At 45.5% G+C, this 24,017-nt stretch overlaps 1 protein-coding gene across 4 annotated transcripts in view; it reads right to left on the reverse strand.

Annotated features, from left to right (window-relative positions):
• The window catches only part of TTC31 (tetratricopeptide repeat domain 31), a 131,852-nt gene that overhangs the window by 59,111 nt on the left and 48,724 nt on the right, over nt 1-24,017 (reverse strand). For 2 of the 4 annotated variants that reach the window (XM_086964355.1, XM_086964358.1), the window contains exons 7-10: nt 21,808-22,032; nt 21,017-21,184; nt 6,720-6,765; nt 1,463-1,553 (exon numbers count right to left, since the gene is read on the reverse strand). In XM_086964355.1, the coding sequence (XP_086820481.1) occupies nt 1,463-1,553; nt 6,720-6,765; nt 21,017-21,184; nt 21,808-22,032 (530 nt within the window). Of the gene's footprint in view, nt 1-1,462; nt 1,554-6,719; nt 6,766-21,010; nt 21,185-21,807; nt 22,033-24,017 lie in introns of all 4 variants that reach the window. The other 2 variants (XM_086964354.1, XM_086964356.1) reach the window with 1 other exon arrangement.

Consider the following 24,017-nt stretch of genomic DNA (forward strand, 5'->3'; position numbering starts at 1 on the left):
GCACTCCACACCACCCTGGGTTAGACAATGGCGATATGCAAATCAGCTCTGACCCTGTGCCCCATGGGAACAGTCCAGTCCGAACTACAAAAGCCATGTCCTTCCCAGAACGGAATCAAGCATCCGAGGACCGGACCGGTTTCGAGGTAACACCTCTCATCAGCCCGGCTAGCTTGACTCCAGTGGTGTGGAGTGCCTGGGACCCACGTCTGGGCATCCCCAGCGCACTTAGGGCGGAATTTGCAAAAACAACAAGTGATGGACCGAATGTGGATCAATGTCACACACTCAACCCAGTCCAAAGATCTGGGCCCAAATCCATCGTTTTTTTGCACTCCACACCACCCCGGGTTAGACAATGGCGATATGCAAATCAGCTCCAGACCACCTGACAACCAAGCCTGGATAAACCACAGACCATAAGCTTTAAACAGCAATGAGACTAATTCTGGTGTGCGCCATTCTGTGTGCATGCATGTGTATGCACTACATGAATCCATCCATCAACTGTTCTTCCTCCCTAAGAACAGCATCGCTTTATCCACACAAAAACAGTCACCACTATGGCAACACACTTCATCCGCCTCGAGGCGGCCATCGAAAAGGTCGGCTACCCGGTGTAAACCTAACCTAAAACTGATGTCACATCCGCCCAGTGATGAAAAATGTGGCACCATTGTCTTCATATCTCATTTCCATTCACTCCTAGCTATGCCCCAATTCCCGCTTTTCATCTTTCTTTCATCCACCCTATCTTCCCACTTCTTCTCTCAAGAGTACCATTCAACGATCTGCAGTAGCATGCAGCGCGTCATATGTTAACCCTATATACATGTATGTAATTCGGTAATCCCACGCCTCATCCCTCTCGTCCTTGCTCTGCACTATCCCCTGGTCACATGGCAGTTTTACAAATACAAAAGTATATTTATTAAGAAATATTTATCAAGGCTAGCTATTAAAAGGAATAGGTGTTGCTTAATCAAAAAAGGCCTAACCCCTCTAGAAACAAAGGCACTGCCCCACCCCACCACCATAAATTCTTTGGTCTGACCCTCACCACAGGCCACTGAAAACTGTGCTCTTTGCTTTTATCATCAATCAGCATTGGTATAGCGCAGCACTATCACCCCTAGGGGTATCTGGCGCTGTGGATGAGACGTCTGCGAAGAAGAGCCAGGTCTTGAGTTTTCGGTGTCCTGGGGGGAGGGCGGGACGCTGGGTGGTAGGGGATGGAGGAGAAGGAGGAGGTGGAGGAGAAAAACGAGCAGAGAAAGGAAAATAAAGTTCCCAAAACTAAAAGAAAAAAAGCAGAATAAAGGTCAGAAAAGTAGCAGAAAAAGGGTGACATCCCCCACCTGGTTCAACAAAGTAAGCTTTAAAAACACCTGGCTGCAACAGGACTTGGGTGGCAAAGCATATCCCTTAATGAAATGCCATTAAAGGCAACAAGAGAACTTACCTGTAGTCCCGAGGGTTTAATTTTATAGCTTCAGTAAAATAAACAACAGCTGCCGCAAAGTGACCTCCACTCGCCATCTTATTACCTAAATCTGAGAGAAGAAATGAAACAGAAGCAGTCAGTGATGGGACAGCAGGAAAGTGCAAGAGAAGACAGTCAGGAAATCTGGTGACAGGCTGAGAAGGAAGATTGAGCCAGAAATTTGGCAGCAGGGAACTTTTAAATTCAACAAAGCAGCATTTTAGGAGAATTGCAGGAGTAAATCAAAACGATCAGCGAGGCTAACAGGAGGCACGCCACATTGGTGCGGTCTAAAGACATAGCAGGGTAAAAACAAGCTGTTATGTAAACAAGTGCAACTTTTTATTAAAAGCTTTTTGGAGCACAAAAAGCAATGAAATACACCCAAGACTGGAAAGTCAAGACAAAATGTAGTACTGCAAGCATTGCCATCACAACTTTTGCCAAATCGATCCGGGAAAAGGTGCTGGGGGGAGGAGGGTTAGCAGTCCCAAACAGAGGTACCGGGGGCTGGCAGACCCAACCAGAGGTACCGGGGGCTGGCAGACCCAACCAGAGGCACCGGGGGTGCTAGCAGACCCAACCAGAGGCACCGGGGGTGCTAGTAGACCCAACACCAGTGGCACCGGGGGGGGGGGGGGGCTAGCAGACCCAACCAGAGGCACCACCGGGGGGGGGGGGCTAGCAGACCCAACCAGAGGCACCACCGGGGGGGGGGGGCTAGCAGACCCAACCAGAGACACCGGGGGGGGGGCTAGCAGACCCAACCAGAGACACCGGGGGGGGGGGCTAGCAGGCCCAACCAGAGGCACCAGGGGGGCTAGCAGACCCAACCAGAGGCACCAGGGGGGGGGCTAGCAGACCCAAACAGAGGCAGGCACCGGGGGGGGGCTAGCAGACCCAAACCGAGGCACCGGGGGGACCCAACCCACAGATCTTTCACAGGAAAAAAATGTTTTCAAGAGCTCAAACATCCATCTTCGAAGGAAGCGACACCACTGTTTTCCTTTCAAAACAGCCTTATTGGCTACTTAATGGCAGCCACAGCACAGACGCGTTGCTTGCACGCCGAAGGCAAGCATGTTTGAGCCAGTCCATGCCTGGACTGCACACAGCGCTTGGACCCCGGCCCTTCCTCTACCCATCAATACTCTGTCGTTCTCTTCGGAGCTCTCAACACCAGCCGCTGCTTGCCACATTTATGCCACACCACAACACGGATTGAGCGTTCACCTGCTCACCTACAAGTTCTCAAATGCTGGTATTTTATTATTTCATGCACTCTTCCCACACCCCAAGACCACCACTCCCGCATGAACCTCACATCACCCCACTCACTCAACCTAACACAAATCAGACATGCTCACACAGACCAACCACCACCCACGCAACACTAGCATTTTCACTCATTAAACACCCCACATAGATATAGGGCCTACTACAAAACTATGCTACAGACCTGCTCTCCCTCACAGAAACATGGCTGAACCTAAACTCTACACTGGGCATTGCTACATCCATCCTGCCAGCTACAAGATCACCGGCAAAGACCGTCAGCACAAGTGCAAAAGCGGAGGTCACCATCATATTCAAAGACATAATCAGCTGCACCACGTACATGGACACCCCCACCAGCTACCGAACACCTCGCGATCAAGATTCACATCGCAGCCAACTTCTTCCTGGACAGAACCATCATATACAAACCACCAGGACTCACACAAATTCTTCAAGTGACCTCATGGACTTCATTGCACCCCACACCCACACTAGCACCTTCATCTTCCTCCGATACCTTAACTTTCACCTAGAAGACCACACTGATCCATACTCTCCGGCCCTTCCAAAACACCTCTGCCTCACCTATCACGTTACAGACACCCTCCCACACGGTCAGAAACCTATTGGACTCAATCAGCGTCCTCACAGTGAACAAACCAGCAACTATGACCTGGACAGACAATGCCCATGATGGGTTCTGTATACTCATACCACACCACTACAAACCTACAACCACCATACCCGCCTGCCGTAGCTCAAGAAGAATCGCAGTAAAAAGACTGGGCTGCTGCTCTCTCCGTGTACCGGTCCGAGCCCACCAGAAACCTCAACAGCTAGATCACTGCATGCACCAACATCCTGCTCCCCAACCCAATGGTAAGAGTCCGGATTCAAACCTAACCACACCAGAGAAACAGTACTCCTCACAACCACAGCAGACATCCACATGATCCTTGACAGAGAGACATGTTAGCCTGCATTCTCCTGGACCTCCCTGTAGCATTAAACACTGTTTCACACCCCATCCTCAGAAGGTGCCTGCACGAGATTCGCACTCAAGGGCCAGCTCTCTGCTACAAGTAAAGCTGTCAGCCTGGCACCTTAGTGGCCAAAAGCCTGCAAACTCACCTGCGGAATGTCTCAAGGCTGGCTCCCTGATCAGCCCCACCCTCTTCAATGCATTATATGTGATCTCACTGGACAAAATCACCCACGCACACAGTATCAACATCCTCTCCTATGCCCTCGACACACAATTCATTCCCCCCTCTTGGACAAGACCCCCAAGGCAAGATACAAGTTCATCACCTGCCTGACCAAAGTCTGGATAAAAAACAACTCTCTCAAGCTCAATTCTGACAAGACAGGTAGTTTAACTGGTGGCCGGCAAAATTCGGACCTAAACCCAGCACCCACGTCAGGAACCTCTGAAAAACCATTTTACAATAAACTGGATAGGATCACACAAGTCAATGTCATCACTGCATCCTTTCTCCACACTTGAGGAGCGAGAAAGACCTTCAAATGGCACCAGAGCAACAGAAAAAATGTCACTCATGACATAGTCACCAGCAAGTTGGACTACAGGAACACCTTACATGCCTGGATCACCAAGCAACTCACTCGGGGAGATCCACTGGCTTCTGAAACACATACTGCTCATTTCAAATTCCTCTCACACATTTAAGGACCTACACAACATAGGCCCCACCTACCTGAACAGTGACATCTGGTTCCACTAACCCCTTCTTCTTGACTCATACTCGCACAAATCCCACGCAACAAGATCAGGACGACAGGCCTTCTCTTACATCGCTTCTAAAGTGTGGAATGACCTCTCACTCCACATCAGAGCCGCCGCCTCACTTCTTGAATTCCAGGAGAAGTTGAAAACTTGTCAGACTTTGAAACCATATATGACCCACAATAGGTGTCTCTCACCTATTCCAGAGATGGATGTGAGAGACCCCCAATACCTCTTTTCACATCTCGCATTTATTCATCATAGTACGTGTCCTTTCTAAAGGTAGGAGGTATTTTTAAACCTTATTTCCTCACATGGTGGATCCCATATGGTTTCCGATTCAAGAGACAATCCCTCCTAGTGGAGGAAAAGACCCAATGATGTAACAATCAGTGGCTAAGTACGCCAACGGGAGACATGTCTTTGGGGGAACAACACTATTGAAGGTATCTACAATTTTGGTGTTGCGCCAATCAACCCAACCGCCCGTCTCAACACAGCTCTTTCACTCCTTTTGATTTTACATGTTCATTAAGGGAAGCTGAGCGGAACCTTCTCCCTCCCTCTTTTGATTCTTGAGTTTTCAATTAACCAACCTACCCTAGGCAGGGCTAGGCACTCACAACTGCTCCGTGTCAGGATACTCTCGTGGGCAATAGTGTGCTTTACAGATACACATAACATATCCATCCTCCTTGTTGGCACTAGGGTACCTTTGCGGGTAATAGTGCGCTTTGCAAAGACACGTCACATAACAGAGAAGTCTTCTCCTTACTGCCATGGTAGCAGTTCTTTCTGTGGGCCTGAAAAGATATAAAAACACCCTGGAAAGGATTCCCATCTGAGTGGAGCCCGGAGCTCCTAATCAGGGAAGATCAAGTAGAATTCCAAAAGTTGACCAAATATCAAGTTAGAAAGTAAAGAGCTCTTTCTGGCAACTCTTTACACACAGCATTGCAATAGTGGCTTCAAAGAGGGTAAGGGAGGAGAAAGGTCATTAAAGAATTCCACCTCGAAGGCTGAACTTTGAGCAGTTTCAAATGAAGTAGTTGCGCTGCTAAATAACCATGTTTGGGCTAATAGCTATCGTAACTGTTTATTGCCATTTTAAAAGTACTGGGGATTCTCAGCCTGGAAACAGAATGATTCAAGCATGTTAATCTATGAAAGATTCAATGTTGAAGAAAGATCAATACTATTAGATAGGTTCACCACCACATCTCGTTTTGGACATCACAGATAAACCCTAGATGGACTACTGCAATACAACCTATAGGAGGCCATACAAACCTATCTCAATGCCTGCATATCTAATAGCAAGCAGTCAGGCTGTGCTAGAACAGGAACACTCGTCCCATGCACTGAACCAGCTCTAACTTCCTGTGAGCCACATTTTGATTTCTGTGAAGAGTGCACAAGGCTAGCCATATTCAGAAGAAATGATGAAGCACAGAGATAAATCAGTGGTAGTGGCCCTTGTTTGTAATCAACTTAGACAACACCAAAAGCTGAGACACGACTCCCACCTGTAAGGATGTGTGTAAGAGAATACTCCTCAAGTAATCAACCTGCTAAATGCTACAGAACTACCTCACTGACTAAGTGACATCCCCCTTACCCATCACTGGCCACCACCACTCAGGCAAATAACTACCCAAGATCCAATAACTACTGACTGCAGGCCGCTCATCCCTGCCCACTGGCTGGAGGTACAGCCTACACACCTACGTGGTGAGTGCTGCAATGGTGATGACCTGCAAAACAAACAGCCTGCATTCACAGGAGAAGAAGAATCTAGATACTTATGCGTCTGGAACATGTAGAAGGCAGACTCAAAAATATAATTTGCATTTATATTTTTTGAAAGGGGACCTTCAGGATAACTTTATAACTGAGTGGAGGGAGAATGTTCTGCAACAGCGTTAGTTTGGAACCTGCGCCTCAGGATTGCATGGCCCTTAGGGGTGAAGGAAAATGTGGGTTGTTTCAGCTAAAGCAAATATTTAATATGAAAGTCAATAGGGCATTAGAAGAAAAGATAGGACCAGAAGATATTACCCCCGTTAGGTGGTCATATAAGTGGTAAGTGAGCAAAGGCACAAATTTATTACATCTCAGGAAAGAGTAAACAATACGTTGCTAAATTGGCACCACAAGTAATTATCATTTATGGGACACTATGAAACAATGATAAAGAACAAGAACACTTACCAGCAAATTGAATGCACTGCTGCATGGGGTTAATTCCCTCGACGGCCTAAAAAACAGGACTATGTAAATATTCAATACTCAACAAAATTAAAAGTGAATATTGCTCACACGAGGCTGAAGGGTGGTAAATGATGGAAATTGTTCTTGCCCACAGCCCGAGGCACACAAACCACATTCTCCAACTCAGAGAAACTATCATTACCAGCAAAAGGAACCACAAACTAACGCACACCAATCAAAGGCGTCTGCAAACTACCATCCATCACAGAACAAAGCAGAGAGCCACAAACTAGAATTGACCAGCTAACAAAGCAGACAAGAGTTGGTTAATTAACTTTAAGAGTAGTTTGCCTTCAGACATGGTCTGCGCTGTGCATAGATAGCGGTATTCTCCTTTGCCAGGAGGTTGGATTCAGAGGAGTGTTTATTCTTAAACTGGTATTCAGCACCTTCTCTTCGGACTGTGCATCTGTGCTACTAGCTTCATGAAGGAATGTACAGAGGACCATAGGGCTGCTGCACGAATATCAATGACAGACACTGGCAAGAACAGCCAGCATTGCTCCCTTTTCCCTCGTAGAGTGAGCCTTTGGGTTTTCCCCAATGCTCAACCTGCAAAATGCTGGTGCTGTCTTGGCTAGCAATCCTGCAACTATCTCTTTTGAAACTGGTGAGCACTTAGTTGCATGTGCAAAGATGGCTTCCGTTTTCGATTGGTTTGGTTTCCTGCCGGCAATAAGTAACTGCATGTTTGACATCTAATGTGTGGAGGGACCTTTCTGCCTGTGATTCCGTCTGCTTGGAATAAGGCTGATAACCGTACAGTCTGGTTACTGTGGACGTTTCAAAGAACCTTGGGTAGAAACTAGGTCTATCCTCAACACCACTTTGTCTGTGTGGATTTGTAAATAGGGTTCCTGTGGTGTTGTGGCCGGGTGCAGTTTGCAAACTACATATTGATGCGACTGTCTTGAGCATACTACAGACTATAGGCTACACACAGCAATAAGGAACTATCAGTGCAATTACATTAAACCAAGAAAAGGCCTTAACAAGCATTTGCAATGCAATAGGTCTCGCATTAGGAAAGTTTGAGCTATTGGTATTGTAAATGACAAATTTTGTATTTATGTTTTGGTTTTGAAAATAGATTTGTCATTTACAATTCCAATAGTTTTAACTTTCGCAAATGTGACACCTATAGCATTTGTAGTGCAATATGTGTTGTATTTACGTGACTTATTGATATTTCAAACAACAATGGCTTTACATTTTTTTAAATATTAAATACTTAAATAAAAGTTATAGTAATTTATAATGGCAATAGCTTAAACTTTTGTAAATACCTTTTGTGAAAATTGAAAATATTAACATCTTTTTGTGACATTTGTAATAAAGCTTGAAACATTGAGAGAACATATTTGAACCAGTTGTTAAATGGTTGCACGGATTGATGTTGTGCTCCTGAGGGATGCTGTGGTGATGCGATGGATGGATGGATGGATGAGGCAGGGCGATAAATGGATGGATGGAGGGAGGGAGGCAGGGCGATAAATGGATGGAGGGAGGGAGGGAGGGCGATAAATGGATGGATGGAGGGAGGGAGGGCGATAAATGGTTGGAGGGAGGGCGATAAATGGTTGGAGGGAGGGCGATAAATGGTTGGAGGGAGGGCGATAAATGGATGGAGGGAGGGCGATAAATGGATGGAGGGAGGGCGATAAATGGATGGAGGGAGGGCGATAAATGGATGGAGGGAGGGCGATAAATGGATGGAGGGAGGGCGATAAATGGATGGAGGGAGGGAGGGCGATGGAGGGAGGGAGGGCGATAAATGGATGGATGGAGGGAGGGAGGGCGATAAATGGTTGGAGGGAGGGCGATAAATGGAGGGAGGGAGGGCGATAAATGGATGGATGGAGGGAGGGCGATAAATGGATGGATGGAGGGAGGGAGGGCGATAAATGGATGGATGGAGGGAGGGCGATAAATGGATGGATGGAGGGAGGGCGATAAATGGATGGATGGAGGGAGGGAGGGCGATAAATGGATGGATGGAGGGAGGGCGATAAATGGATGGAGGGAGGGCGATAAATGGATGGATGGAGGGAGGGAGGGCGATAAATGGATGGATGGAGGGAGGGAGGGCGATGGATGGATGGAGGGAGGGAGGGCGATGGATGGATGGATGGAGGGAGGGAGGGCGATGGATAGAAGGAGGGCGATGGATGGATGGAGGGAGGGAGTGCGATGGATGGATGGAGGGAGGGCGGCAGAGTGAGGGCGGCAGAGTGGTAGAGTGAGGGCAGCAGAGTGGTAGAGTGAGGGCAGCAGAGTGGTAGAGTGGTAGAGTGAGGGCGGTAGAGTGAGGGCGGCAGAGTGGTAGAGTGAGGGCGGCAGAGTGCGTGGCTGAAGGTGGCACGCACCTCTCTGCTGCTGGAACATTCTCCTACTGAACTATCGTTCTAGTTTGAGAGTATTAGCATTTTTAATGCAGTTCTTAGCCATGCATGCTTCCCCTGTTGCGAGGTTTGGTCTGCCCAGGCCATATGCTGTAGAAATATGGAGTCGAAAATACAGCGTTTAGTTTCCAAATGTATCTCCTCGTAAGGGAGGTAGTAGGTGCTATATAAATAAACAAGCATTGGAAATGCAATAGGTCTCGCAGCATTAGAGTTAGTGCTTTTAGAATTGTTTATGGGTTTTTTTTGTAAATCTTTAGCATTTTTGTTTCCTGTAGCCAATGCTAAAGAATTACAAATAAAAAAAGCCATAAACAATTCTAAAAGCTCTAACTCAAATGCTCCGAGACCTATTGCACTGTGTGAGGGTGAGGGGTTGAGGGTGAGTGAGGGTGAGGGTGGGTGAGTGAGGGTGAGGGTGAGTGAGGGTGAGTGAGGGATTGAGGGTGAGTGAGGGGTTGAGGGTGAGTGAGGGGTTGAGGGTGAGTGAGAGTGAGGGGTTGAGGGTGAGTGAGGGGTTGAGGGTGAGTGAGAGTGAGGGTGAGTGAGGGTGAGTGTGAGTTAGGGTGAGGGGTTGAGGGTGGGTGAGGGTGAGGGGTTGAGGGTGGGTGAGGGTGAGGGGTTGAGGGTGAGTGAGGATGAGTGAGGGTGAGTGAGGGGTTGAGGGTGAGTGAGGGGTTGAGGGTGAGTGAGGGGTTGAGGGTGAGTGAGGGTGAGTGAGGGTGAGTGAGGGTGAGTGAGGGTGAGTGAGGGTGAGTGAGGGTGAGTGAGGGTGAGTGAGGGTGAGTGAGGGTGAGTGAGGGTGAGTGAGGGTGAGTGAGGGTGAGTGGGGGTGAGTGGGGGTGAGTGGGGGTGAGGGGGTGAGTGAGGGTGAGGGGGTGAGGGTGAGTGAGGGTGAGGGGTTGAGGGTGCCTACTGTTATATGTTACATATTTATTATGTGTACATCCTGCTAGAAAGTGCTCTATTGTATTTTTGTGGGGAGCTACATATTAATGTCAATAAAGATAAGTAGCAGAATTCTCAATATACTTTCATCAAGCTGCAAAGGTAACGAGAAGAAAAAACAGCAAATCCGCATAGTGCAAGCAGTCATAAATAATAAAGCCCCCATCATAGAACACCCTTCATTCCTACATGTCGTATGAAGCGAAGATAATGAGAGGGCCACCCGTCACGGCAAGAAGCAAAAAAACCGACAGAATGAACTAGCCTAAAAGTCAGCTTGCCAACGTAAGACTTACCGAGATAAGACTGTTGCGGTTAGCTGGAGCGCTGGTGCACGTAACAGCAACAGAGAGCCGGGCAGGAAACCGCAATGGTATTGGGTTTGTTTAAATAGCGCGGCGAGCCTAGAGAAACCGGAACACCTGCGTCAATTGGAGGGGGCGTGCCCATCGCGGGTCATATAGTTCGCTCTTTTCATAGCGGCCATATTGTGGCGATAGTCATTATGTCCAAACTTAATTATTGTTAGGATATTTTAAAGATCAAAAGCGTAAGATGGGCATAATTTTCATCTATGCCCAATATGCAATGATGCCAAAAGAAGTCTCAGTAATTATCAGCGCAATGACGAAAAATGTTGCACCTTCTATAAATAAAGCCCATAGGTTGCATATGCGGCGCGAGCGACTAACAAAAGATACAGAGATGCGCTATACATCCACAAAAACTATTTTGGTGCCTCATCGAGGTGACGAGATCTCTGCAGATGCAATTGCAAAAACAATGCAAAAAAAATACACACAGGATGGGTTTTGAAATCGCTAGGAAACGCTGATGTTGCAGGAAAAAACCTTCTGTACGAAAACCTGAATTTTACAATTATAACTACAAAATTCAAGTTCTGGCGCAAACTCTTCTAGCACTGCAATGCTTAAGAAAAGTCACAATACACTATTTTCAGTAATGACATGGGTGTTCATGGGGACACCGGGTCACCCCAGAGACAGTTTATGGCATGGGCAACGTGGACTCTGGCCCACCGCCCCAGCCTTTTAGAGGACCCACTGATTGATCCACTCTTTTCTACACAGGCCTGACCGGATGACCTTTAATGATTCCTAAACAGATTGTTTTAATGACTATTTCCCTTTAATTTATTTTTAATACAGGTGATGTATGCGAGTCCATTACAGACATTTTGCAGAAAAATTTGTTTAGGTTTGTCAGCACCGTGGAACATACATTAAAAAGTTCATTTTTGAGCAAAACAGGACCTCACATATGAGAAATGAGTGGATCGTTGTGATTATTTGCACTAATATTTGTGAGCTGATGCTACATTACAATATTGTTAACACACATCACTGTCCCCGAGTATTAGATGCAAGCACATTTAGAATTTGGAACAGCGTGCATGTGCAGTGTCGGCGACATGGCCAAAGAAGACATGAAAAGGCTGACATTTGGACCACAAATTTAAAGCTGCTCGGAAAAAACTGTTTGAAAAACGGGCCCGCAAAATTCACTTGGTTTAGGGCCCCTAAAATTCTTAGGATGTCCCTAGGTCACACAAACGGTTAACACGGATTGGAAAAGTGGGCATCATCAGGCTCTATAGTTCTTAATATTCAAGAAACCTCTAGAATCCAAGTACCATATTTCTCTCAGATACACAATACAAACCCACTACATAAAGCACACGGTTATGATGGAGAAAGCCGTCTGCCATAATACGCGAAGACATCTGAGAAACCAGGCAATGGAAAGGACTAACTGATAATTGATGTCATAACATATTCAGTTTAGTGTATACATAATAAATACCAGTCAATGACAAAGAGCTGCTTCTGTAGAGATCGTGTCAGACACCCGGTGGCATCTACGGAGACTCGAATATTTGTCTCGGGGTCCAAGTGGGACTGTGAAATGTGTTGGGGGGGATAAGGGAAGGGGACTGGCTAATTAACGAGTGCGAAGACCTCTCTCCACAACGGCAGAACTCAATCAAAATATCCTTAAGACTGCCTGGTCTCTGCTGCGGCTTTGCACCCTGTGAATGGATTGTATTGCAACTGCAAGCATCCGCACGGCAACCTCAATCACTACACGTCTTTTAGGGTTGCCTTTGTCTGTAAAAGCAAAATCCCAGAAGAGTAAGGAAAACGTTTCTAAAAACCGCGGTGATCCACACGAGCGTGGACAATGTCGACATGTATTAACAGTGCATGTCAGACCTATTGAAACGCAGAATAGATATACAGGCATACACTCAATCGATTGCAGCTTAAATATGCAGGCTTTAGAGGCCAATAATCATGGCTGAATCGACTGGTGAAATGTGAAAGTGTCAATGTTTAACGCATTATACTATAAATCGCAACAGCAACACATGCAAAAATTCATTTCCCCCCGAAATATCTTAAATCTTGCTTAAAGGTTTGATCAAGAAAAATGTACCTACTGCTAATTGTTTAAAATGCAAGCTCATTTGCATGCAAAGCATACGCCACTGGAATATCGGCGATTAAGTCAGCCTTTTATGTCCAATGTGCATCAATAAGAGATCAGGGGCTCTGCAGCTTCCCACTTTAAGATGTCACGCCAAATTCACAAGCACAACAAGACGGAGGGGAGGGGGAGGAGAAATGCGACACGGCGGGAGGGGGCGGAGCGGGTAAACAAACACGGACGGTATCTTCTACGCGGGCAGTGAAGGCGGGAGGCTGTCAGAGGGAGCCTGGCTGACGAGCTGGGAGAGAGGGTGAGAGAGACGGCAGGATGAGAGAGAGGGTGAGAGAGACGGGAAGATGGTAGGGGGGTGAGGGAGACGGCAGGGTGGGAGGAGAAAGGGTGAGAGAGAGATACCAGGATGGGAGAGAGAGATGGGAGAGAGGGTGAGTACAAGACGGAGGGGAGGGGGAGGAGAAATGCGACACGGCGGGAGGGGGCGGAGCGGGTAAACAAACACGGACGTGCACGCGCCCGTGACTTTTAAGGTCAATGCGCATGCGCATAAGCTTAATGCGCATGCGCATTGACCTTAAAAGTCACGGGCACTGCAAGGAATCGCCACGATTCCTTGCAGTGCAGATAAAAAGTGGATAACTCTCAATACTCTCGCCTTGCTCGATGCGCATGCGCATCGACAGGCGAGACCTAAAAAGAAAAAATGAAAGACTCTGGGACCGACCGGTTACAGGTTATACTTAGTGAAAAGTTAATGTTTCCTCTAGCCATCAAGTAATAAGCATGTAGCTTAAGGAGGAGGGATTAAAGCGACGCTATTTAGAAATCAATTAATCAAGACTTGCATAGCGGCTAATCACCCAGTAGGGTATCCAGGCGCTGAAGATGTGTCTAGAATTAAAGGAGCACACCCTTTAATTCAGGAACACGCTTGGCCCGCTGATAGACGAAAAGCTGTAAATGGCACTTTCAGTCAGACCTTTTAAAATAACCAGTTTGCTACAATATTGAAAGTAAAACTACAAGTCATAGACCTCAACTTGCTGATGGTTAAAAGCCAGGGTGATGTTGTCACGCATTACTAGTCAACCATATAGTGGAATTCTGCGACTGTCCCAATTGTAGATGTGAGGTGTTCCAATTTCGGCTTTCCAGCTACAAACTGGTTTTTGTGGCTTTGCTTTTTAATTATATATCTCCAAACGTAGAGCTCACCGAAATCCGAGCCACTTTCACGGCGATCAACGCGGCAGGGACGCCACTCCCAAAAACACCAACACATCCAGTAACGCGAATCTCAATAACTCACTGGAGCCTCGATTCAAAAGGGTGTTTATTTTAGCAACGGGTGCCCAACGCGTTTCGCTGTTAACCTCACAGCGCATATATATATATATATATATATATATATATATATATATATATATATATATATATATATATATATATATATATATATATATATGAGCAGAACTCCTCCAAATAAATGAAGAATAGAGGCCACAGCAGGGGAAAACAGTGGAGGCACCTTTATTCAGCAGCAATACACCCATTGCGAATGCATTTCGGCGTCTGTGTCGCCTTCTTCAGCGCCGGGGGTAAGTAACAGGATGTCCATCTGGGGATAAATGCCCTGCCCCATCCTGTTAAATAATGCACAGGTCCGCCCCCAAGATAGGTAGTCCAAGCATACACTTCCTGTTGGTAACCTGTTGTCCGGTTACTACAAGTCCCAGAATGCCTTTGGATGTGGGCCAGTGTGGCGGGGGTGGATGTTGTGCCTGATGACTTTGGCCCCCAAGTCAAGTGTATTTGCCGAACATCACCGCCTCCTCAGCTCTCCACCCGCAGCCACCCCCTTGCCACGGGTCAAATTGTGGCGGGGCAGGGTCAGAAATCCGACTAGCCCAGCGTGTCCTTGATGAGAACAACAGCGCCTTCTTCTCTTCCCAGGCACGGAGGCGGGCTTCAGTCATTCTGTTACCACGGATTTAAACAAAGTTCCACCGAAGCAGAGACCAGTAATTGCTGAAGCCAACTTTGAGCTGCGGGGGCCTCCAAAGCTGCTTTATGTAGCGCCAACTTCCTTCAAGGGCATTAGAGCGCTTTACAAGAGAACCACACTATGTTCACACACTCTCACGGGCAGGGAGGCTACGTTTTCGTAACAGGTAGGGCAGGAAGTGAACGTAAAAACTGATAGGTTGAACGAAGAAAAATTTGACAACTGCCATATTTAGTTGGCCTGTGCAGTAGTTCCTAGCTTCGTGCGCTAACGCTTTGTGCCTATATGGGCTTTGATGTCCAATTGGACCGGAAATGGGCAGGCTGCATGTGCTTCTGCCATTAAATCCTTGTTTCTGTAAATCCCCGTTTCTGTAAATCCCCTTTGCAGGGACGCAGATACTATTGCCCCGCTATCAGGATAGGTGGCTGCCCCCTGGGGTCGGGCGGATAGCCCTTCCAGCTCCTTTTGTCACGTGCGCTGTGAAGAGCTGATAATGGTGCATTGATGTGCTTTATTGCAGCCATATAACTGTCCGAACGCAAGAGGTGACGGACCAACACAGGTTTGGGTGGGATGGGGGTATGAGCAGGAGAGGGGAGGAAGAGGTAAAATGAGATGAGCGGACTTTGTTCTAAAAAGATTGAAGAGTCGTTGCTTCCTCTGAAGACAACGGGGCACATGTTCAATGCTGAGTAGAAGGAGGGAGCACACGGAGTGAGGAGGGAGGGGGTCATGGGGAGCTATGGGGAATGCTATGCTGACATTTTTGACACCACAGTCATACGCATATAAAAAAAAAAACAGCCCTTTGCCCAGAAGAAACCTGTCAAGCATTGAATTGTTGCAAGGAACAGGGTGTATAAGTACGTGGGACTGAGGGCTAAGAGGGAAAGAACAAGAGGCATGTGTCTCACGACTACAACACCAGATTTACTTTTTTGACTCTCCTAATATAAAAGCACTGGCAAAGGCATCGCCCAGACAAGCCTGCGTGTTATAATTTTTTTTGTAAACATGTAACGGGCATTAAAAGGAATCACAACAACGTGAGAGACGGGAGGGGCGGTTATTTGAAGACACAGACAACACCTGATCCCAAACAGTACAAAAACAAACTCTCTGCATTGGGTGGCGGGGGGGCTGGGGAGCGGTTCCTTTGAAGTCTGATGCAGAGGCTCAGACAAATGGTGTAGGTGTGCGATGTGGCTGGCTCTGTGCACGCGCCTGGCTCACATGAACTGTACCTAATCCGTCTGGGCAGACTTTTGAAAGCCCCTTACTATAATCTCACCAACAAGCATTGCTAAAGCAATACTTTCAGCAAGACCTAAAAAGAGGGAGACTTGAGGACACTCACACAAGACCCAAGCAGGTGAACAAAATGGGAGGCCCAGGCCTGAATAAGGAAGATTGGAAATCCTGCATGAGAGAATGCAGGGAAGGCATAAAAAACCCTTCATCAGAAACTGGACTCCAGGGCAAACAAAGAAAAAAACAAATTCAAGAAAATAATCTTTGAGACAAGAAAGGAGCATCCTGGGGCTAAAGTAATGAAGGTGAAATCAACACTTGAAGGTATCACTGCACAAAGATGTCTTCTTGAAAAGTAACAAACCCAGAATACCAAGTAACCTTATTGCAAATGAATGGCAAAGAACAAGGGAACATGGCGAGTCGAAAACATTTGGAGCTAGAACACCAGTTACGAAGCTGGCGTGCCAGATATAGCTTCATATGTCCAAGCGACCTCTGGTCATGTGTTTGGCTTCAAAGAGGGGGAGTGGATACCATTTGAAAGAGCGGATTGGATGGGCCCAAGACAAAACGTCCAGGAAGAGGAAACCAATAGACATACTTGAAACAAGTAGTCAGAGAGGCCATGAAACCAGTCCCAGTGGTGTACTAAGAGCTCAATTATTCTGCTATGTGAACTAGAACAAGGGAAACACTGAAATTACTGAGACGAAGGAAAGAGGCCCTGAACAAAAAGAAAAGGTGCTTAAAATAGACTTTCCTATGTGGGATGGCCTTTCAGTTGGGCACCACCATGCATCACATAACATTGACATAAAAAGGGTTCAAGCGGTTAGGATATAAACCCCAATACTTTTCGGAAACAGTGTAGAAATGAGAAGAGAAATCGAAGCAAGAGGTAGGTCCCCTCTAAATAGGAACATACATGAGAATCTACTTGAAGATGGACAATAATAGGAAGCGGCTGTAGGACACCGGACAGGTTAACAGTAAGAAACAAGGTCTTTCCTGAAAAGACATACAGCCACAAAAAGATCAGTAGCACTCGAGGCAGAAACAAAGATGAGAAAACGTAAAAGCTGAAGTGGGGGAATTCTTCATGTTGAGGGTATCACAGTGTTAGGGGAAGTTTTCTTATACAAGTGAGTACCATACAATCCAACACAGACCAGACTCGTACAGCAACTCTACATACAGAGGAAATAAGTTGCAGGCACACAGTCTCTTAACATGAAGAGGCATAACTTTCATTCTAAAAGGAAAAAAGATCCATGCCTTCCTAGTCTAGCAAAGTGCGGACATAGACTTGCTTCAACAGACACATGTAAAGAAAGAAGACAACACACCTGAAGTCAAAACAATACACAACAACAGTTTCACTCCTTGGCTACAATAAAACCCGACTGCAACAAACAGGAGCAGCCCTGTAACCCAAACCTGGGGCTAATAAACAATATGAACACAACAGTGGTTCAGGGAGTAATTAATTAAAAAGATAGATAACAGGTATTACATGATTATTTGTTCAAAGAACAGTGATTTAAGTAATTAAAACCAACATGCCGTTTGGAATCGGGAGGTTTCAGAGACAATTCCTTTGAAAGTCTTTATGCCACGTCATACCTCCATTGTCATGCGGAAATTATATTTTGAATTGATCATAGTGGCAGGACTCATTTCATGCTTGAGACTGGAACAGCATTGCTTGAATATTTGATGGTCGCTCTATACATTATGTCCTAATGATAACCTAATAAATTAGCAAAGTCAAAACACCATTGACGCCTTCCTTGGAAAAAAAATCAAGAGGAAGCATTTATTGTGCTTTGTTTTTGTCATTTGTTAAACTGGTCTCTGTATTTTAGGTCTCTTCTACAGCATTGCTTTTGCAATGCTTGTTAGGTCTCGACTACAGCATTACTTTAGCAATGCTTGTTTGTCGAGATTATAGTAAGGCTTTCAAAAGTCTACCCAAACTGCCAATCGGGTACAGTTCATGTGAGCCAGGCGCATGCACATCCCCAGCCACATCGCGCCCCATTTGTCTGAGCCCCGGCATCAGACTTCAAAGGAATCCGCTCCCCCGCCACGCAATGCCGCTCCCCCGCCCCACCACGCAATGCCGAGAGCTTGTTTTGTTTGGGCATTATCCCTGTGTTTCTCGGTCTGTCCTTGTTTTTTTTTCTTTTTATTTCGGTCTTTCGTCCATGAGCTCTGCCTCTACCTGTCTCTTTATATCTATGCATGTCTCCCCTCTTTCCTCCTGCATTTTCCTACTTCACCCCACCAGGTCTTTCTCTTCCTACATTTTTTTCTCTTACTCCCTCTCAAACTTTCATTCCCTGCCTCTCTCTCCCCATCTTTGTCTTTCTCCGAGGTTCCCTGCCTTTCTCTTTCAAATCGCTCTCTTGCTGTTTATTGCTATTGCCATCTTTCCTTTTGTCTTTATTTTTCGTAACTTGCCTTTCTCTGCCTCTGCCGGTCTCTATCCCTCAACTTGCTTGCTTCACCTCATTGTATGTTTGCCCATGGCTTCCTCTTTCTAGATACAGTTCTCACGCTCTGCTGTCTCTCTCTCTCTCTCTGCATTGCTCCCTCTCGCCCCTAAGCACAGTCTCCCTTTCTCTCTCCACCAGGTCCGTTCTTAATATCTTGGATCAACTACAACTGTTCTCTTGCTCACCAAGTATCGTTTGTCGCATTTCATTCTGATTAATGTTGAAGTGTTAAGTTCTCATTTAGCAAAAACACTCTCCTGACCAACTACAGCAGACAACGTTATCAATAGTTGCCTGCCCAATCCTTCAAAGCCCCGTTTGCACCCCACCCCAAGGCTAATTGTGAAGCAGGCGCCATTAGCAAGAAGCACCTCCTCCCATCACAGACCCTCTGACTCGCGGTTGGATCCCCACCTCCCTATGCAATGTACCAAGAAAAAGACTTGAAACCTCAATCTTTTTAAAGGACGAGATCCCAGCGAAACGTCTCTGCTGTTGTGTGGAGCAGTGCACATTCCCAAAAACAGTGTGGGCACCGGGAAGGAGCAGGATCCGCACTCTAGAGGAGAATGGGTCAACATGTAATGTAAAGTCTGCACTTCTTCCCTTACTATCCAAATCCTTCCCACACCAAGCCCAACACCTAAACCCAAATTTCCAAAACAGATAGAGTCAGCTGCTTCATCCACTTCCCACTGTATTAACATGCTTCCATTAATAAAGACTATACCCTTCCCAACCAGACAAACATGCAAAACAAACAAATGTAACCTCTTTTCAAAACAGGAATTCTATTTTGCCTTTCTTTTGAAGTTTGACTTTTGGTCCTTGTAGAATATGATTAACAGTCACATCACACTATGCGCTACCACAGAATCACTGAACGCCACAGCATCACTCGTCGCCACCACAACATCACTCAGCGCCACCACAACATCAATCGGTGTAACCATTCAATAACTGGTTCAAATATGTTCTCTCAATGTTTCAAGCTTTATTACAAATGTCACAAAACGATTTGTCACAATAAAATGCACTAAACATAATCTTCACAAAAGTTATTTACAAAAGTTTAAGCTATTGCCATCATGAATTACGAAAACTTTTATTTAAGTATTAATTATAAAAAAATTAAGCCTTTGTTATTTGTAATATCAATACATCTAAGTCACGTAAATACAACACATATTGCATTACAAATGCTATAGGTGTCACATTTGCGAAAGTTCAAACTATTGGCATTGTAAATGACAAACCTATTAATTTCGCCATTTTCAAAACAAACACACAAAAAAAAATTGTCACTTACAATACCAATAGCCCAAACTTTCCTAATGCGAGACCTATTGCATTGCAAATGCTTGTTTCATTTGCCATTCACTTTGTTTACACCTAGGTTTGCCCTTTTTTTTTGTTATATATGTTTGTGGAACCTTGTGAGCACCATTGTATTATATATTTGAGTATTTTATATCTTTTTATTAACAAATAATTTTTTGATATACGTTTGTGGGTACTTCATTATTAATTTCAGAATTCTTTGAAAGGGCGATCATGTTATAACGGTAATCCTTACCACTGTTGCATTTATACCACAACACAGCCTGAGCAATGGGCAAACTAAAGCTGCTTGGAGGCTGCTGCTGGAGTTTTGGGGTCTGGGAGGTTCACTGTCCCTATACAACTGGATGCTGCTGCTACATCCGCTTCCCGAGATGACTTTGGTGCCTGGAGTTGGGGTAGTATTTAGGGCACTGCCTATAAATAAAACCCCTGGCAGTGCCTCAAAAGTGGTAACATTATTAGGGGCACTGCTATGAGGGTGTGGAAAGAGGAAAGGGGCATGCTGTGACTACTTCTTTAAAGGCTCTGAGGCGGAGCCGGCATCTTGTCTGACAGGCGAGACTTGTGAAACGGCACATCCATAAGTGAAAACTGGACATTACCGGAGAAGCCTGTTGTGCTTATCCACACATGCTGTTGAAGAATCAAACTACTCTACATAAACAGTTGGTTGTTTCCAGGCAGGACAGTACTGCAGATTTGGCCATACTGAATGGACTACGCAAAGTTGGCGCGTAATTCCTCTGGGACTTCAGACAAGTTATCTGCGACCATCTCCCATAATGTATTGATACATTGTCAGCTAAAAGCTGGCGTTGACTAACCAAAGGGCAAAGCTAGCTAATGAGAACATCCTCTTTCCAAGTGCCTCAAGACTCCGTCTGGGGGGATAGAAAGGAAAGAATTCGTATCAATCCTGCTCGTAAATGCCATAACGACCAGGCTCTTGGAGTAGGGTGCCGTTTCGGAAGGTAGGATTTATCCTAAGTCGCCATGCAGGTGTCAATTAGGGCTTCATTGAACAGAGTTAGGACTCACATAAGGTCTGTCCTAATAGTAAGACTTCAGTGATGATGCCGGCTTTCACCTCAGACGGCAATTGTAAACCCACACCTCAGTCATAAGGAATTCTACAAAGCCCCATCTACCTACTTTTAAAAAACCCACCAGCCTGCTACAACTACTACCTCTGAGACTATAAACAATTTAGTCAAAGTATCCAAAAGCAGCTTTCCTAGGCACACTAAAGTGCAGTAACCCCCCCCCACCCCCCTTTTTACAATCAGTACAGAAAAGAGCATTAGAACTTACACGTACAGGTGCCGCATTCTTCTCGGCTTTTGATTTCTCTGGTAATTTGCCTGGGCTTTTCTCCGATATTGGCCTTTCCTTTTTAATATTTTTTTCTCTTTTCTCTAATTTCGGCTTACTTTCTACCTTACGCCACACTTGATTAACAAAAGAGCTGTCCATATCCAACTCTGCCTAAAATGGAAATATAAAAGTTAGTTTGACATGAACTGGAGAGGAAATGAACAGCTTGAGACAGACAGAAGTGTAGGCAGGTCAGGAGGTGCATGTTGGAGCAAAACCAGCATGGAATGCCATCAGCAAACAGACAAGCACATTAATCTGCTAACTAGATTAAAATGCTATCTCGTATAAAATATGGCTTGAACTGACATGATTTAACGCATAAATCGAGTCCCCACAAATATAGCATAAAAACCTGTGCGATGTCACTTAAAGTTGTCTGATGCTCTGAGGTGTGCCCCTGTAGATGTGGCCGATGAAGAATTCCCAAAAGCCCTGCGAGTGTAAAATAAATAATGCCCCTAGCCCATGTTGTACAACTGGAGAAAGCAGGAGAGCCTGTGCGGTGCGACTGATGGTTTGTGAGCCTCTGCGATGCAAATGAAAATGATCTGAAGCCTGCGTGGTGCCACCAAGCAGCCCTCCGTTGTTTCATTCAAGTTAACTAATGCATGCACCTGGATGGCACCACTGAACAATGTAGAATAGTGTGGATGAGACATTACTCTTGGCCCCTATTTGTCGGATACCATAAACAGAATCAATTAGCCATGCTCCCTCCACAAATAAAGTACCTCCAATAAGTCTTGATCAAGATCCTCTTCTTGCTCGCTCTCCTCCGTCTCTTCACTACAAGTTGACTCGAGTTGAGGGGTCCCCGACGCTATACTGCTATTTTTGGACGGACTTTTGTGTTGGGCATCCAGAGGAGGCCCTTTCTCGGAAGATATACTAACACCTTGCTTCTTTTTCTCTATCTCCAACTCCTTTATAGCACTAAAATCCCCAGAACCATTTTCCTATAGGTAAAAAACAAAATATATGCTCAATTAAGATACACCCCTTCATATGGGATCACAAAAAGAAGATGCTGACCTAGTGGTTCAAGGAAAAATGGTTAAGTTGAACAGGGATCACAATTTTCAAAACAATTTAAGTTTAAATGTTGCGATTAAAATGCAGAACACAGCCAAAAGAATTGGCATTCAATGTCATGGTTCTAATCCAAGTCAGAATTCATAGAAGTCCACACGCCCAGATCTATGGCACAAGTAACAGCTTTTCACTTATCTGGTGTCGAGTCTCTGGAATGACAAAAGCACGGAATTATGACAAAATAGAAAACCTATTACTGTGGAGAACGTTTCCCCCCCAAAAAATCTTTATCTTCAAGATTCGTAAACCAATCTTCCATCCTACGGTCAACTATTTTTTTTGCTTTTTATGGTTTCTAAATATTTATGAAAACAGAATCTTTAACCTGTTTACCGCGGCGGATATTACGCTGCCGTGCGGGCGTTTGATGCAGAAGGCGGGGCTGCGTCGGCCGTCCGCAGCACTAGGGAGCACGCAACGGGTTAAATGCATTTATGTTTGTTCTAGATTTGCTGTTAATCAAGAGTGACAGATTTTGTGGTTTACCTCTGAACTTGGTTAACATATTCTTACTGGATAATAATAATAATCATAATCCACATGTGTAAAGCGCGAACAATCACCCGTAAGGGTCTCCAGGCGCTGGGGGTCGTTGGGAAGATTAAGCAAGATATTTCCCAGAGTCACATGGTGCTTAGCTAATCTGCCGCTGGCGATCGAACCGTTATCCCCAGATTCCAGCGTCAGCCGCCCTGGCCGCAGCGCCACACCTCTCCCACTTTTACCTTTAACAGCAATATGCAGATGAGTCCTAGAGTTTTACCTAGGCAATACAAAATATTTGAGGTCATCTAACCAACTTTTGTTCAACTTTGGCTCGCTTTATTAGGGTCTAGCCACATTCAAGCAATCCATCTCCAGATGAATAGATTCTTGCATTGACCTTTACTACTGGCCAACAAACCGGTACTTGAGAAACCAAGAGCTCACTCAGCAAGTGAAAACAGAGCAACTTGGCTGAGAAACGTAACCGTGTCAGACCAGCTGTAAAGAAGCTGCATGGGACCCTAGTCATGGGATCAGCAAACATTACTGTATGTATTTAGATTCTAGAATGGCCACATTAAATGCTGGGGCTGCCTCCAGAACAGTTCTTGGTTTAGTTGTCTTTGCCTAATATTCAGAGAAATGGAATGGAATGGTAAACCTAGAAACCTCAGTGTGCCTGGAGCCAAGCATACTATTCTACGTTAATGACATTCAATGAAGATCCCACAATCTTACTTTTAACCCTTGTTCTTCTTCCTAGGATTCTTCAACCACCCTCTGCTCTCAATCCCTATTTTTCAACAGCGAGGCGTTCTTCAGTTGAGGTTACATTGGCATAAGCTGTTCAAACAGCACCGAGGCGGTCACGCAACTTCCAGAGGGGTGCTTGGATATGAGAGTAGGTGGCTCGTTAAAGTAAGAAACCATGCTTTCATTGATGCTGCATTATGCCTCATGCTACTGTTTCCTTCTATTCCCCTTCACGTTACCCCCCTAGAGATTGTTGGTGCAGAAGTGAAAAGAGTTGTTGTTGGAAAGCGGTCTTAGGTGTAAAATTTGAATTTCTGAAAAGATTGCCTGCACGGGCTGTAGCGATTGTTTCAGCATTTTAAAATACCAGTACCCCTCTTTTAATTGCACATTCTACCATGAATTTTCTGTGTTTACAGGCAGGAATATTCTAAGAGCATGACTTGAAAAAGATGCTCACGAAGCAGAAGTTGTTTATGCTGGTACCAGGAGATACAGTAGTTTACTTCATCACACAACTTAAGTGCACAAGTGGAGAGTATGGCCTGTGTCTCTTGGTTCAAAGTTGACCACCTGACCACAGTTCTACCCTGCTGTCCATGACTGGTAG

The sequence above is a fragment of the Lissotriton vulgaris genome, chromosome 3_2, assembly GCF_964263255.1.
Source record: "Lissotriton vulgaris chromosome 3_2, aLisVul1.2, whole genome shotgun sequence".
NCBI classification, from domain to species: Eukaryota; Metazoa; Chordata; class Amphibia; order Caudata; family Salamandridae; genus Lissotriton; species Lissotriton vulgaris.